General features: G+C 39.0%; 1 protein-coding gene and 1 pseudogene across 8 annotated transcripts in view; both read left to right on the top strand.

Annotated features, from left to right (window-relative positions):
* Tsga10 (testis specific 10) overlaps positions 1 to 16,121 on the top strand; it is a 162,810-nt gene that overhangs the window by 5,227 nt on the left and 141,462 nt on the right. For all 8 annotated transcript variants that reach the window (XR_003851526.1, XM_029569744.1, XM_029569747.1 and 5 more), the window contains exons 2-3: positions 4,857 to 4,985; positions 13,510 to 13,725. Coding sequence is in view for 3 of the 8 variants with exons in the window: in XM_029569744.1 (XP_029425604.1) it covers positions 4,857 to 4,985; positions 13,510 to 13,725 (345 nt within the window). In the remaining 5 variants the exon portion in view is untranslated. The remainder of the gene's footprint in view (positions 1 to 4,856; positions 4,986 to 13,509; positions 13,726 to 16,121) is intronic.
* LOC108491437 lies at positions 12,415 to 12,820 on the top strand (annotated as a pseudogene).

Raw genomic sequence — 16,121 nt, 5'->3', positions numbered from 1 at the left:
CTATGACCATAGAAATTTTAAGATTATGTGTATATTATTTTTGTCTCAACCTTTATGTATCATAACACACCTACACAGACCTTCATCCCCATATTGTATACTTTAGCCCTTCCCAAATCCAAGAGACCATGTGTGATTAGGGTGAAATTACACACAGTTGGCTGGGAAGAGTGGCTGGATAATGCACTGAGGGTCCAATGACTGGCTTGGCCCCCCCCCCTTTAATGACTGAGCACAACCATCAGCAAGCGCAATTGTGGTGATGTTTAGCGATTAGGCTCTGCTAAAGTCATGATCATGGTAGTTATTTCATGCAGAAAGGACTGCTGTATAGCATCATCTTATTAAAAGACCTACCAGGTGGAGGCAGGATCCAGGAGCTCTCAGGCAGTCCTCTCCGTTCTCAGTTCTCAGGCCCTCTGCCAGAGGGAGGCCAGAACTCAGCACTCTCTGGCGGTCTCAAGAATTGTTTTTCTACTATAGGGCATCTTTACCTGCAAAAACTTTAGGGAAATCTTTTAAAAAATATTTATTGTTGGACATGGTAGCCCCCACCTTTAATTCAGCACTTGGGAGGCAGAGACAGGCAGTTGTCTGTGAGACTGAGGCCAGCGTGGTCTACATAGTGAGTTCCAGACCAGCTAAAGCTATATAGTGAGACCGTGCCTCAAAAAAACTAAGAAAACCAAAAAAAAAAATTTTTTTTACTTTAATTATTTATTTTGTGTGTGTGTGTGCGTGCGTGCATGCGTGCATGCGTGTATGTGTGTGTGTGTGTGTGTGTGTGTGTGTTTGTATGTGTATGCTTCCCAGGGTGTGCATGTGTGAAGGTCAGAAGACAACTTGCAGAAGTTGAATCTTGCCTACTATGTGGGTCCTGGGAATCAGACTATCTTGCCAGCCCTGACCTTAGGGAATTCTTGGACCTTCTTTGATAGTGGGTTATCATATACAGGCTAAATATCACTTCTTAGGAATGCTTAAGACCAGAACTATTGCTGATTTCAGAGCGGTTTTTGGCTTTGGAATATTGCCTACACATGCTTTATCTTAGGGCTGGGGTCCAAGTCTAAATTGGAAATTCATTTTTGTTTGGATAAACACATGGCCTGAAGGTAATTTTATATAGCAATTTTAGTGCACCTGGGTTTTGACTTTGGTCCCCCTTAAGAAATCAGGTATGTTATTGCCCATTTTTAGCATCATGTTGGTGCTCAGAAAGTTTTGGATTTTGGAGGATTTCCAGTTTCAGATTTTCCAAGTAAAAACGCTTAACCCCTGTTTGCATTTTCCTGAGGCAAGGACCCAGCACTTTCGTTTGATTCTGAAAGGGGTCCTTGATTTAAGGAGAATTAGGAAGCACTTTGTTCTCCTTTAACTCTTACTGCACATTGTTTGCTCTCACAATCATGCTTGTTATAAGTTTACATTTTTAAGTCCTTATTTATTCATTAGTCCATTTCAGATTTTCTTTCACCCCACCACTGAAACTGCTTTGTTTAATCAAAATTCATTATTTTGAAAATGTATTATTTACTATATGTATTTTGTTGGGTAAATATAAAATTTGTATTGAGCTACTTGGTAGAGCATTTTTCAGCATAATGACCAGACAACAGCTTAGACAACTTGAATTTATTTTCCAGCAGAAAGAAACACACAGTGATCAAGTAAAAAAAATGACATAGTTTCAGGTAGTGACAAGTGCAGATAGCTGAAGTGCAGAGTGACCAGGAGAGAGGCTACTTTAAATAGAAAGTCTGAAGAAAAGACCTTTTGACATTGAGCCAAAGAGCTACGGTTAAGAAGGTATCATCCAGACAAAAGACCAAGGAGAGAATGTTCCTGGGAGCAGGGGAAGAGAGTATGAAGTCAAGTGAGAATGGCCCATGTCTTAGTCCACTTGGGCTGCTGTGACAAAAGACCATATGCTTGGGTAGCTTGTAAATGGCAGAGTTAACTCGCTTGGTTCTGGAGCCTGGGAAGTCAAGGTCATGACCAAAGACCTCATATCTAGCGAGGGCCCATTTCCCGGTTCAGTGTATCTTCATCTTCGTGTTGTTTTCTCACGTTATGCAAAGTATAAGAAAAGTCTCTTCTGTGAGAGTAATTAATCATGACCTTTTTTTGTGGCTGGGAATTAAACCCAGGATCTTGGGTGTGCTAAACAGGTGCTCTACCACTAAGTGGTTCCATGGTCCCTGTACGTATTTGATAACTCTGGGGATTAGCAGTGCATCATATGAATTTGAGGGACACTGAGTTTTTCAGATTAGAGCAATACATTAAAGGAACAGAAAGATGGAACAGTAAAGTTGATTGACAAACAGAAAAGAATACCAGATCTTTAAAATGAAGGCAGGGACCAAAGCATGCAGGGCATTAAAAAGTTTGGATTGTATCCTAATTGCAGTAGAAAGCCACTGGAATGTTTTTGAGCAGCCTCTCATAATTTTAGAGTGATTAATTTGATTTTAGTGTGAAGAGTAGGTTGTGTGGATCTAGAGAAGAAACAGGAAGACCAGTATGGAGTTAGTCATTGAAGTGGGAGAGGATGGTGGTTAGGGCTGGGCAGGTGGTGATAAGACGTATAGAGATAGATGGGTTTATACATTTTGGAGATGGAACCAGTGGGGCTTATTGATAGATTAGATGAGAGTCTGGAAAAGGGAGAAGTAAGACAACTCTTCACTTTTTGACCTTGAGCATGTGCATAAATGATATTTGACCTGCAAAAAATATAGTCAAGGAAAGGCTGGGAGCAAGGTGCAGGAGTCTTGTTTAGATGTGTTGTACTTGCTATGGAAACGAGTAAGATGAAAGTGATAATGTCAAGTGCTCCAATATGGGAATGTTCATAGTTTTTTGGGAATGGAGAATAGATCCTAAGTATTGTGGGGGTTGGGGGTGAGAGTCGAAGTAGCACCCTTTTCTCTGGGTGGAGATTGGGACTGGAGAGATGATCCATTAAGAGCACTGGCTACTCTTGTAGAAGACCTGGTTTGGTTCCCATTGGCAGCTAACAACTGTAACTCCAGTTTCAGGGGTCTGATGCCCTCTTCTGGCCTCCATGGGCACTGCACACACGTGGTACACTTACATGAAGGCAAAACGCTCATACACATAAAATCAAATAAATGCATAAATTTAAAATGTGTTGACTAGTTCTTGGAGGTGTTAAGCAGGAGATAAGCTTAGAGAAATGGAAAGGAACAGATGAACAACTCTGAATGCTTGGCAGGTTTAGACCTTGATTAAATAAACCTGGCAATTCCATGCATGATAGTAGCCCACCAGGTATGCAGGGCACCTTTTTAGAGTTGCAGAATCTCAGTTATGCTGTGAATAAAAAGATGCCTCTAAACAAGACTCCGGTATTCATCTGTTCACTAAAAATTTTTAAATTTTAGATTTTTACTTTTTTGTGTATGAGTGTATTGGCTGCATGTATGTAAGTGCACCTGTGTCGTGCAATGCCATGGATATCAGAAGAGGGCATGGAATTCCCCCTGGAACTGGAGTTATGTATGATTGTTAGCTGCCATATGGGTGCTGGGAATTGAACCTAGGTCTTCTGCAAGAGTAGCCGGTGCTCTTAACCACTGAGCCATCTCTCCAGCTCCTCACTAAAATGTTTAAGAAGTTGCCAAAGTGAGAAGTCATTTTATTTTTTTCTTGAGTAAAAATTTTTTAGCTAGGAACACATTTCTCAACAGAAACTATATAAGAAGTGATAGAATTTTCATATAGCGCATAAAGTTCTAAATGATTCATAGCTTCAAATAGTCTATGAGAACTTATGCAGACTTACCAGTTGGGGCAGTAGCTTGCGGTGAATCAGAAATGCAGATTTGTACTTATTTAGGGAAATGAAAAGAGGAAATAAATCTGCTTAAGTGCCCAGGTACACAAAGTGTCACTCAAGCTAGTCAACATGGATATCCTGATTCAGTCACATAAGAGTGATTTTGGAGAACAGCAGTTGTGTTGGAAGGAAAGCCCTTAGGCTGCTGGTAGCAAATTATCACTTTCTTAACACAATGGTATCTTTGATTCTGGAAAAGAATCCTAAAAGACACAATTTCTTAGATATATACTGCTAAGTAAAAATGCTTTGGAGGGCTGGAGAGATGGCTAAGTGGTTAAGAGAACGTTCTGCTTTTCCAGAGGATCCAGGTTTGATTCCCAGCACCCACATAATGACTAACAATTGTTAGTAACTCCAGTTCCAGGCGATCTGACACCCTTTTCTAGCCTCTCAGGGCTTTGCACCTAGATACATGCAGGCAAAACATTCATACACTTAAAATTAAAAAATGCCCCCAAACGCTGTGGAGCAGTACTGATAATGTACTGATCTGTAAGAAGCTTTGTGTGTACTTTTAGTGTTAACAGATTTGCCAGTTGTTCTCCATAAATCATCAATTCACATTGCTTCAAATGATGTATTAGTATGCTAAATTTATCTCCAACTTATTGGTGCTGGGGAGATGGCTCTGTAGGAAAGGGTGCTTGCTTTACAGGGTGAAGACCTGAGTTTGAATCTCCAGAGCCCATTTAAAAAGCCAGGCATGAACGCATGTGTCTATAATCCCAGGATTAGGGGGCAGAGACAGGTGGATCCCATCAGTTTTGTGGTCAACCTGCTTAGCTGAAAGGCCAAGCTTCCAGTTCAGTGAGAGACTCTGTCTCAAGGCAATAAGGCAGAGAGTGATCCTGATGTCCTGCTGTGGTCTGCACATGTGTGTGCACAGACATGCACATCTGCATATTCATGTGTATGCACCACTTGCATGCATGCAGAAAATTATATATACAACTTATATTTGTCCATTATTTTCCATTCTTTCCACTAGGTTGCCACTAAAGAACACCATTTTGGTCTAGGGGCTCCAGTTTCTGAAGCTGAAAAATACCAGAATACTCTCCAACTAGAACAAGAAGTGAGAAATCAAGACAGATTCATCTCTGCATTGAAATTACAGGTTACCTTTAATTTGTATATTAGTGTATATTTTTCTTCATTAGTTTGGGATGTAAAACTGTTTTAAACAAGAAAATGGAGAAGAAATAATGACTAATTCAGAGCTTGATTGAATCTAATGATTTTTAAATCATTCGAGTTTTTTTTTTTTTTTTTGTCTTTTTGAGACAGGGTCTCCCTGTAGCCCCAACAGGTCTGGAACTCACTATGTAGACCAGGCTGGCCTCAATTTCACAGAGATACAACTGCCTCTTCCTCCTGAGTGCTGGGATTAAAGGCATATATCACCATACCTGGCTTAAATCATTACATTTTTATAACCATTTTGATACTCATAGATTCACAGTTAGTATAAACTACTGTCCCATGTGTTATCAGTTCCTTTTTTTAATTTTTGAATTAGGTTCTTGCTGTGTAGCCCAGGCTGACTTTGAACTCAATAGCAATCCTCTTGCCTCTGTCTCCCTGATCTGAGATTACAGATGTGATATACATGGGTGGTAAAGTTCCAAGAGATTAACTAATTATGAAAGCTAGTGAATTAGCAGGGATTTGAATCCAATCGTCTGTATTACAAGTTCTGTACTATTTCTGGTGTCTAGAATGCAGTATAGCTGTTAATAAAGGTCAAAGGACTTCTGCATGATAAAGCTATAACTCAGTTAATCAAGTGGTTACCTAGCACTCATGAAGCTCTGGGTTTGATCCTGAGCACCATATAAACTGGACTTGGTGATACATGTCTATAATCCCAGCACTCAGGAGGTGGAGGCAGGAGGATCAGAAGTTCAAGGTCATCCTTGGGCTACATAGCAAGTTTGAGTCCAGCCTGGGCTATATGAGACCTTGTCTCAAAAAAAGGAGCATAGAGGGAGGGACTTCTGGGAAAATTTAATAGGCTTATCATTTCCTTTTGCTCTTGCTAAATATGACTACTAATTGTGAAAATTATATATAAAACAAGCATAATACCTTTTTGAAAAGTGTACTGGAGAATAGAGATTAGTTAGGGACCTCAATACAAAGAGAACAACATGTTAGTTCGTGTGCTTTTAGAGTGCTCCAGACAGACTGGTAGAATAACTAGCAACTTGAAATGACAATGGGCACATGCTAAAAAAAAAAATCCCAGGAAAGCATAAAGCAAATGACTTTAAGATCATAATTGCTAGGCTGGGCATGATGCCTCATGATTCCAGCACTTGGGAGGCAGAGGCAAGTGGATCGCTGTGAGTTCGAGGCCAGCCTGGTCTACATAGCAAGTTCCAGGCCAGCTGGGGCTACAATGAGACCCTGTCTCAAAAAGACAAAAAGAAAAAAAAATTGTAATTACTCCAGAAACACACACACACACACACACACACACACACACACACACAGTAAAACTACAGCCTCATTCCTCATAGCACGGGTCAAATAGAGAGTCTAGACTTTGACTTTTGCCAGGCTGTTACAAAGAGCTGTGCCTGTGCCTCCTCTTGGCCTTGTTTCCTTACCCATGTCCTAACCAGAGTGGTGTCAAAGGAAGCTGAGTGGGGAACTAAGACTTTCATCTTCATCAGGTAGTGGGGAGGCACGTAGTCTTATCTCAGTAGAGGCCACATGGGGTGACGGTGGTGTCAGAGGAGACTTAGAACAGATTCACGACTTTTACTTCTTCCCACTAAAGTAACCAGGACGCTCATGATTTGAATCTGAATTGTTCCCCACAGGCTCTTGTTTTGAATGGTCAGTCTCCAACTTGTAATGCTATTAGGAGGTAGAGCCTTTAGGAGGTGGGGCTGGCTGGTGGAAGTAGCTCACTAGGGATTGGCCTTTGAAGGTTATAACTGCCCATGGTTCCAGTCCACACTCTGCTTCTTGGTCTACCAAGATGTGAACCAGCCCATTCTGCCTGTGTCAGGAAACTTTGAGTAAGGCTGAATTCAAAGGTAATGAACTAATTTATTCAGTGGAGGAAATTTCAAACTTTGTTGTTTTTATGGTGCAGAGAATCAAACCAGGGCCTTGCACACATTGTGCCAGCACTCTTATGAGCTTCAGCCCCACACCACGGAGGAGGAAATTTCAAAACTATGTCATAACATTCAGGCTGGGGAATGATTGTTGCTTACTGCATTTAGACAGATTTATAGAGAGGAACAAGAAGAAGAGCAAAAAGATGTGAAAAGCTTGCAGTTTGTAAACATGGGTATGTTTAGAATTGGAGTCAAAGTAAGTGTGAAAAAAAGTGGCTGTAATTGTTGAAAGAGATTAACATGATTATAAAGAAGCCATTTCCTTTGTACTCTGAGGCAGTAGATAAGATACCCACTCATGAAAGTCTTCAGGATGTGCAACTGAAAACACATTTGAAAGATTTTAAGTGAGTGCCTCAGGTGTGTCCTTTCTAAACAAGGCAGTCCAAGGATGTGTTTTCCCAGGCTCACTGTGCAGGTTGCTCAGAGATCATTCCAGCTGTAGTCGGTGGGGTCCCAGGTTCTTCCTGAGCTGACAGAACATGGCATTGTCCACATAGTACTAGTTTTGCAGGCATGCAGAATGCAGAATTATGGTGGCTTGCACCAAGATTTTTGACCAAAGCCTGGGAGGCCAGGCAGTGTAGAGCAGGATCAGATTCCCTGCAGGGAGCCCCTGAGTGGGCTCTGCATGAAGCTTTGAGGGTGAAACCCAAGTTGTAGTAGAGAACCCAGGATGTTGGTGATGTGAGGAATATGAGATATATCCTGAGGAAAGCTGCAGGCACCAAGTGGATTTTGCCCGGTGACAGCCCATGTATGCTGCAGGCAGCAGGGCATAGAGGCAGAGTTACCTAAGCCATTGGAGCTCACAATGTGCTAGCACATGCTCCAGGTGCCAGACATGGAATACTGTAAACTGCCTCTTCTAAAGTACTTAAGTCATGGAATTGAATAGAAGCAGGGTTTAGTATCAGAGGCATTCATTTATTAATGATCCATTTGTTTCATTTACTAATTTAAAAATAATTGGAGTATTATATACAGAACATATATGATGCATAAAGCAGTTATTTATGTTGCTTAGAAATCAGTGGAAAGGACAGATAAAGAAATGATTTTAATTTTATAAAATACTGAGATAGGGCTGAGGAGATACCTCAGTTGGTGAAGTGCTTACACAAGGACCTAAGCTCAAACTACAGAACCAATGTAAAAAAGCCAGGGATGGTAGGGTGTGCTTATAATTGCAATTCTGGGAAGTAGAGACAGGCAGATCCCTGGGGCTTCCTGGACACTAAGAGACTCTGTCCCCAAAGAACAAGTGCCTGAGGAATGACACCTGAGGTTGTCCTTTGGCCTCCACACATATTTTTTAAAAGGCTTGTTTTTGTTTTATGCACATGAATCTTTTGCTTGCATGTATATAAGTGTACCCTGTGCATGTAGTGCTCACAGAGGCCAGAAGAGGCATCAGATTCTCCTGGAACTGGAGTTACAGAGAGTTGTTAGTCTCTATGTGGGTGTTGAGAACTGAGCCTGGGTCCTCTGTGAAAGCAGTTTAAGTATGCTTAACCACTGAGTCATCTCTCTAGCCCCTCCACACACATTTGTACACATGCACACACACCTTTACACACATGAGCACACATGCACACACCTAGTATGACGATAAACCTGTATGAGGGGATTTACAGTGATACATAGGGGGAAGGAGAAGCTTTTAAACTCTCATGATACAGTGGTTAATAAACATTTTTATGTTATTAAAAATGTGGTTCAGTAGACACCACACACATACACACACACACGAAACATGAAGAGGGGACTGAAGCGATGACTCAGTAGGTAGAAGGCTTGCTGTGCAAATGTGAGGAATAGAATTAGGATCCCCAGCACCCACATAAATGCCAGGTAAGCTGGTGACCTGTCTGTAATCCTAGCACTCAAGAGATACAGATAGGATCCCCTGGGCAAGCTGGGTATCTATATGAGGCAAATCTGTGAGCTCTGAGTTCAGTTGAGGGACCCTACCTCAGTATGTAATGTGGAGAGCAATCAAAGAAAACACCTGGTATCAACTCTGGCCTCCACATGCATACTGTATCACACAAGTGCATGAGCACCTCCACATGTGCCTACCCACACAGATATGAATACATACATATGCAGACCACACACACACACACATATGTGCAAATTAAAAATAAACAGGCAAATTGAAGTTGAAATTGTTTTGTTCATATATCTTATGGTTTATTTTATTATTTTTTTAACTTTAAAAAAATTTATTGAGAATTTCATACATGCATATAATGTGTTTTGATCAAATCCATGCCCACTCCCTCCCCTTCAACTCCTCCCATATCTCCCCGTCACTTTTTTGTGTACTCTTTCTTTTGGGGGGGTGGCTTTTTGCTACTCTAATATTCCCTCCTCTGAAGAGGTAATCCTAAAATCTTTTAGGGGTTAGATAAGAGCTCTCAAATACTTTTGACATTGTTGGCCTTTGGAACAGAGTATGTTGCTAAGAGGCCCAAGGACATTTTGACTTTTAGCCAAGAAACTGTCTACTTTCTTTGGGGTCTTTTTACCCTGACTGCCTAGCCAGTTCCTACCTCCCAGTCTTATCACACCATCCTCTGAAGAGGTTACTCGAATAAGCTGATATAATAAAGGAAAGGGAAAATAAAGAAACTTAGTGTTATGACTTGAATGTGAACTATCCCTCACAGGCTAAAAGTGTTTGGACACCTGGTCTCTAGCTGGTGGTGCTGTTTTGGGAGGTTGTGGAATCTTTGGGAGGTGGAGTTGGGGGCAGTAAGGTTATACCTGCCTGGGCTATCCGTTTCTTGGCATGACCTTGACGTGAAGGACTCTTCCACACCCTCCATGTGCCCTCTGAAACCATGAACCCAAATATTTTTTTCTCTCTTAAGTTGCTTCTGTTAGATATTTTGTAATAGTGACAAGAAAAGAAACTATTTGCTCTCTGAAAGTCTGGAACAAAAATAATGAACAGATCATTTTGTACATAGTTTTTGTACAAGTTGCCACAGGTGGGCTGCACATTTGGCTTTAAAGGAAGGCAAAAAAGAAATAATAAATAACCCATAGCTAGTAGGATAAGAACAAACCACCTTTCCAAAGGAGAAATATTTTTTCCAAAAATTGAGGCCTAAAGAATTTCTCTGAGGATTCTCCTGAAGAGGATTTTGTGACATATAGTATATAATATTCCAATAACTTTCCTAAAATATGTTTTAACATGAATACGGTAAGAGTCTTCTAGTGTGTCTAGAACATAGGTACCTACACTGGTGATGGTGGAAAGCTGGGTTGGACAATGAGTAGGGCTGGGATCACAAATGACATCTTTTTACCATATTCTCAGTGTAACCAGGCACTATAAGGTGACATGAGAGACTTCCAATTTTCATTTTCAAATCATTAAATTTTTTTTTTTAGATTTTATGTGTATGCATGTTTTGCCTGCAGGTATGTAAATGCATGATATGAGTGCAATGCCCACAGAGATCAGAGGAGGGCATCAGATTCCCTGGAACTGGAGTTACACAGAGAGTTGTTAGCTGCCACATGGGTGCTAAGAACTGAACTGGGTCCTCTGCAAGAATAGCCAGTGTTCATAACCACTGAGCCATCTCTCCAGCCCCTCAAATCATTTCTTTCAAAGTTAAAATAACTTCTTTTATAAAATATTTTTTATATTTATGCATACTGTTTTAAAGCAATGTGATATATTTTTAATTTTATATAATCATTCTAAGAGGTTAAATTAGCATTTTTATTGGTATATGATAGTAGAGCAAAAGAGAAATGAGTAGGAGGTATTTCTGAAATTCAGGGCAGTTATGATTCAACCAAGGAAATGGTGTGTTTATAGATTCCCTTCCTTTTTTGTTAAAGTCTTCAAATTATTTTGTTTCCTGGTTTTGATAATTCAGATTCTAAACCTCATAAGTCAGTTTGCTTCATAAAATGTCAAAGCAAGTTTTGGAGTACTTATGACTTATGCTTCTTAATTTGTATTTATTCAATGTAATAATGTCATTGTAGCAGATTTAAAGATAATTCATGACCTATAGGCTATTCTTGATATAATGACATATAAAGATTGTTTTTAAACTGTTGATTTTGTTTTTTTTTATTTAAAAAAATTTAATTAATTTTTTAATGTGTATGAGTGTATTGCCTGTATATAGGTAAGTTCACGAGTGTCATGCAATGCCTGCAGAGGACAGAAGAAGCTGTTGGATCCCCTGGAACTGGAGTTATGGACCGCTGTTAGCTGCCATGTGGGTGCTGGGATTCAAACCTGGGTCTTCTGCAAGAACGGCCAGTCTTCTTAACCACTAAGCCATCTCTCTAGTCCCAATTTTGTTATTTGAAAAGAAGATATATCTATAGTTATTTGAAACAGTCAAGGTTACGAGGAGACTAATATTAGAACTAAGACAAAGTATTTAGTGATCATAGCTACTTCTTGAAGACTTGGATTTTTGTTGTTGTTGTTTGGTTTGCTTGTATTTTTTTATTTAGACTTATTTAATCTTCTAAAGAATGCCAGCATCATATTTTGAATATAGTATGTGCTCTATGAGTAATTGTTAAATGCATTTCACTCAGATATTCCTGTTAATGAGCTTAACACTTCTTCAAGTGGACAAAAATTCTCTTGAGAAAAGGTACAAGTACCTAATCTATCCTTTGAATCTTTGAAATTTAATATACTTTCTGGTGTTGTTCATTGGATTGTGTGTGTGTGTGTGTGTGTGTGTGTGTGTGTGTGTGTGTGGTCTGTTTGTATTTCCTTTTTAAAGGCATAGATGCAGACTCTTTACATCCATTGATGGTTTTATAGTAGAAGTAAAGCTATTGTCCTCCATATTAGTCAGCAAATAGTTGATGATTGAGCATTTAGTTTTGTCAAGTAAATTATTAGGTTCAGAAAGGATATTTCTAAATTAACATATTTTAAAATAGCAAATAGAAATTTAATTCTTAAGAAGTCTAAATGTTAATTATTTAAATTAATTTAAGATTAGTTTTTTTTAATTGCAGATATAAATATTTGGCCTTTAAAAAAAAAATCAGGTCTCACTATGTAGTCCAGGTTGGACTTGAACTCATGATCCTCCTGCTTCAGTCTTCTGACTGCTGGATTAAGAACATATATCACCATGCCTGATTATTTGGCCATTGTTTGAATGGTTTGAGAAAGCAATAGTGGGGCTGAAGAGATGGCTCAGCAGTTAAGAGCACTGACTGCTCTTGCAGAGGACCTGTGTTCAATTTCCAGCACTCATATGGCTGCTGACAACTGTCTATAACTCCACTTCCAGGGGATCCAGCATACTCTTTTGACCCCCACAGATATTGCATGACACAGGTGCACTTACATACATGCAGAAAATATATACATAAGATAAAAATAATAAATAAGGTGCCCTTCCTTTCCAACTTGGGCCCTGTGGAATGGCTCCCACAAAGAAGGGTGGCGAGAAGAAGAAAGGCCATTCTGCCGTCAACAAGGTGGTGACCCGGTAATACACCATCAGCATTCACAAGCGCATCCATGGAGTGGGCTTCCAGAAACGTGCCCCCTGGATACTCAAAGAAATCTGGGAATTTGCCACGAAGGAAATGGGAACTCCAGATGTGCACATTGATACTAGGCTCAACAAAGCTGTGTGGGCCAAAGGAATAAGAAATGCTCCATATCATATCTGTATTTATTTGTCCAGAAAACATAGTGAAGATGAGGATTTGCCAAACAAGCTGTATACTTTGGTAACCTATGACCCTGTTACCATATTCAAAAATCTACAAACAGTCAATGTGGATGAGAACTAGCTGCTGAGAGTCAAATAAAATTATAAAACTTCAATAAATTAAAAAAAAATATCCAAGGGGAGTTGGAGGGGGTGAATATGATTGAAATACATTGTATGCATGTATGAAAATGAAATTCTGAAAGGATTAATGGAAAATATTTTCTAAAAAGCAATAGTACTTAATTTTTCTATTTTGGTCTTTTTGAGACAGGGTCTCTCTGTAGCCCCAGCTGGCCTGAAACTTGCTATGTAGACCAGGTTGGCCTCAAATTCACAAAGAGCCACCTGCCTCTGCCTCCCAAGTGCTGGGACTAAAGGTGTGCACCACCCACCATACCTGGTGTACTTATTTTTTTAAAACAAACTGGAATTTGCAACAAAAGATGCAATTATAAAAATTTTAATTTGGTGACTAGGAATATGGTTTAGTGGTAGAATGCTTGCTTGGCATGAGTGATGCCCTGGATTTGATCCTTGTCACATTCATTAATCAGTAGCATGTTTTTTTTTTTTTTTGCCAAATTAGTGGTACAGTCACATGGTATAAAATATGACTCAGAAAGCTTCAAAATGAAGACTCAGAAAGCTGTGCAATTAGGTGTCCTTATCAGGGAAGCAAATCTCCCTTTCTGATTCTAATACTTAGTAACTTTCCCCAGAAGGAAGCTAAGGAAACCTTTTAATATGATTATTTTCTTTCTAATTATAACAGATTGAAGATCTCAAACAGACTAATCATGACTTGGAAGAACATGTTAAGAAACTCTTGGATAGTAAGGAGGTGGTAAGCAGCCAAGTAGACGATTTAACCAGCCACAATGAGCATCTTTGTAAAGAACTGATTAAAATTGACCAACTAGCAGAGCAATTAGAAAAAGAGAAAAATTTTGTGGTGGATACTGCAGACAAGGAACTTGAAGAAGCAAAGGTACTAAATTTACCACTCATTAGTATTCCTAATTCTACTTTTAAACATGTTATTAAATGCAGCTGAAAAGTGAAATTCTCATCTCGTTTGGAAGCTTTTTGGTTTGACATTATGTTTTAATTCTGTCATAAGGACTAAATTATATTGATTCTAACAGTTTATTCCCTTACAGTTTTTTGCTCATCTTCTAAGTTTTATGAAGCTATTGTAAAAACCTTAAAGCAACAAGAATGTCCTGTAAATGAAATGTTGCTATTCCTCCCTGTTTCTTCTTTGCAGTTATCTACAAATAGATATATTTATCTCCCTCCCCTTGGTCTACTCTTTTTTCAGATAGGCTGTTGCTATGTAGTCGAGAGTTGCCTTGAACTAGAGATCTTCCTGCCTCGGCTTCCTGAGTATAGGGATTACAGGCACCATGCCTGGCTCTATATTTTCTCCTTTCTTAAAAATTTTAGAATATTTTTATCATTCCACAGAGAGGCAATTTTTTAAAAATAATATTTTTATTGATTCTTTGAAAATTTCATGTTTTTAGTTATTTATTTAATAACCACATAATTAGAAGAAGCATTACAACAGCAGTGACATATTCAATAACAATTTCCAGAGCTAAGATGCATCTCTTTCAAAATTGGCTGTAATTTTTAGGTTACAGTTGAATTAATACACTTCTACAACATTGTACTCAGTATAAACCCTATAAGACATAAAATTAAATGAGGTTTTAACCTTTAAAAAAGATTCCATTTCATTATTAAAATACACGGTTTCATACAGAAAAATTCATTTTTAATGCAGTTGACACTGCATTAAAATGTTTGCACATATATTTCTAATCTCTATATATCTGATTATTACTAGTCACATTTGGCTACTTTCTGAGCTCCTTGGCATCTGATCATGGATATAAAATCATCAGGTAGATTCCAATGGTAATGTTTTTCACATCCACTAATTATTAAGGAGCAAATTTTTATGCTTTGAAGAATAAATTGTTTTTTTAATTTAAAAAAATTAATAACCACATGATTAGAAGAAGCATTTCATTATAGCTTTAATGTATTCAGTAACACACTCCATGCAAGGATACATCTCTTTCAAAAGTGGCTATAAAATTTTTAGGTTTGCTGTTGAATTAATACAGTTATACAATATTGAACACAGTATAAAATTGGATGAGTTTTTAACTTTTAAAAAATATCTCCATTTCATTTGAAAATACACTGTTTCTTACAGAAAGACTCATTTTTTTTGCTACTAACACTGAGATGTTGGCACATCCGTCTCTAATCTGTTTGTATCTAATTATGACTAGTCATAATCAGTTGTACTCAGATCCTTGGCACCTGTGTATTTCTATAAAGTCATTGGGTATATTTCAATGGTAATGTTTATCACCTCTACTAATTAGCATGACATAAATTTTTATGCTTTGTCCTCAAATATAATACATTTTTTTGATTTGTTGATTTTTTTTTGTGTGTGTGTGTGTATCACACAGAACATCCCAAACCATCTTATTCAACTATACACCCACTTCCCAGAAAGCACCCTCCCATAGCCTCCCTCCCCCCACTAGAGCCCTTATACTCTGTTATCCCAGGTACTGTCCGCTGTGTTGTCGGCACCCCCAGCCATTCCCCACTACTTGTCCATCTGGTGAATCTAGTCAGCTTACCTAGAGATCTTTGTTTTAGGAAGGTCAGCTGTTCCTCATCTAGCAGCAATCAGTTGTCAGCATTCCTTTAGATAAGATTGGGGTCTGCTGTTTATTTTCCCAGTTTTATGCTGGGTTACTATCTGAGAGGCCCTTGGGCCACCTTGGCCAACAACTCAAAACAGCATATTTCCTATCTGGCATTGTTGTTTGTTATGTAGCCTTTAGCTATACATATGGACTCTGAAAAAATTATATTGGCCCCTTTAATCTTTGGTTATACTTTCCTTTTGGGTGTTTAAGGCCATAGAGTTGGCCCAGGTAAACAATTTATTTTTACTCTTAAGGTCGTTTGAGCATCTGTTCCTCAGGGGTCACATGGGTTTGGAAGGAGCCTCTGGCTCCTTTTACCAGTTCCGCCTATGTGAAGATAAGTCAAAGGTCCTGCTTGACCATGGCTGGCTTTGCTTGGAAGCATGGAGGAAATGTTTCTTCTGTGTTGACCTTCCTCTTTGTAGACTGGACATTGTTTCAAGGCCATTTGGTGGGGTCTCCATGGCCTCCTTGATCAAGAGGACAGGTGACTCACCACAACTACAGGACATTTTGAGAAATGCTCATAGTCCCCTGGAACTAGTCAACCTAGGAGGGCAAAGAACAAAAACTGTCCTTTATGTCCCTCTGACCAAATTAGTATAGGCCTCAAAATATGTCTGTTAAACATCCAAGAAGGTTA

The sequence above is a fragment of the Nannospalax galili genome, unplaced genomic scaffold (genome assembly GCF_000622305.1).
Source record: "Nannospalax galili isolate Female #2095 unplaced genomic scaffold, S.galili_v1.0 scaffold182, whole genome shotgun sequence".
Classification (NCBI taxonomy): Eukaryota; Metazoa; Chordata; class Mammalia; order Rodentia; family Spalacidae; genus Nannospalax; species Nannospalax galili.
Note: the sequence above shows the minus strand (reverse complement) of the source record. Positions and strands in the feature narration are given on the sequence as shown.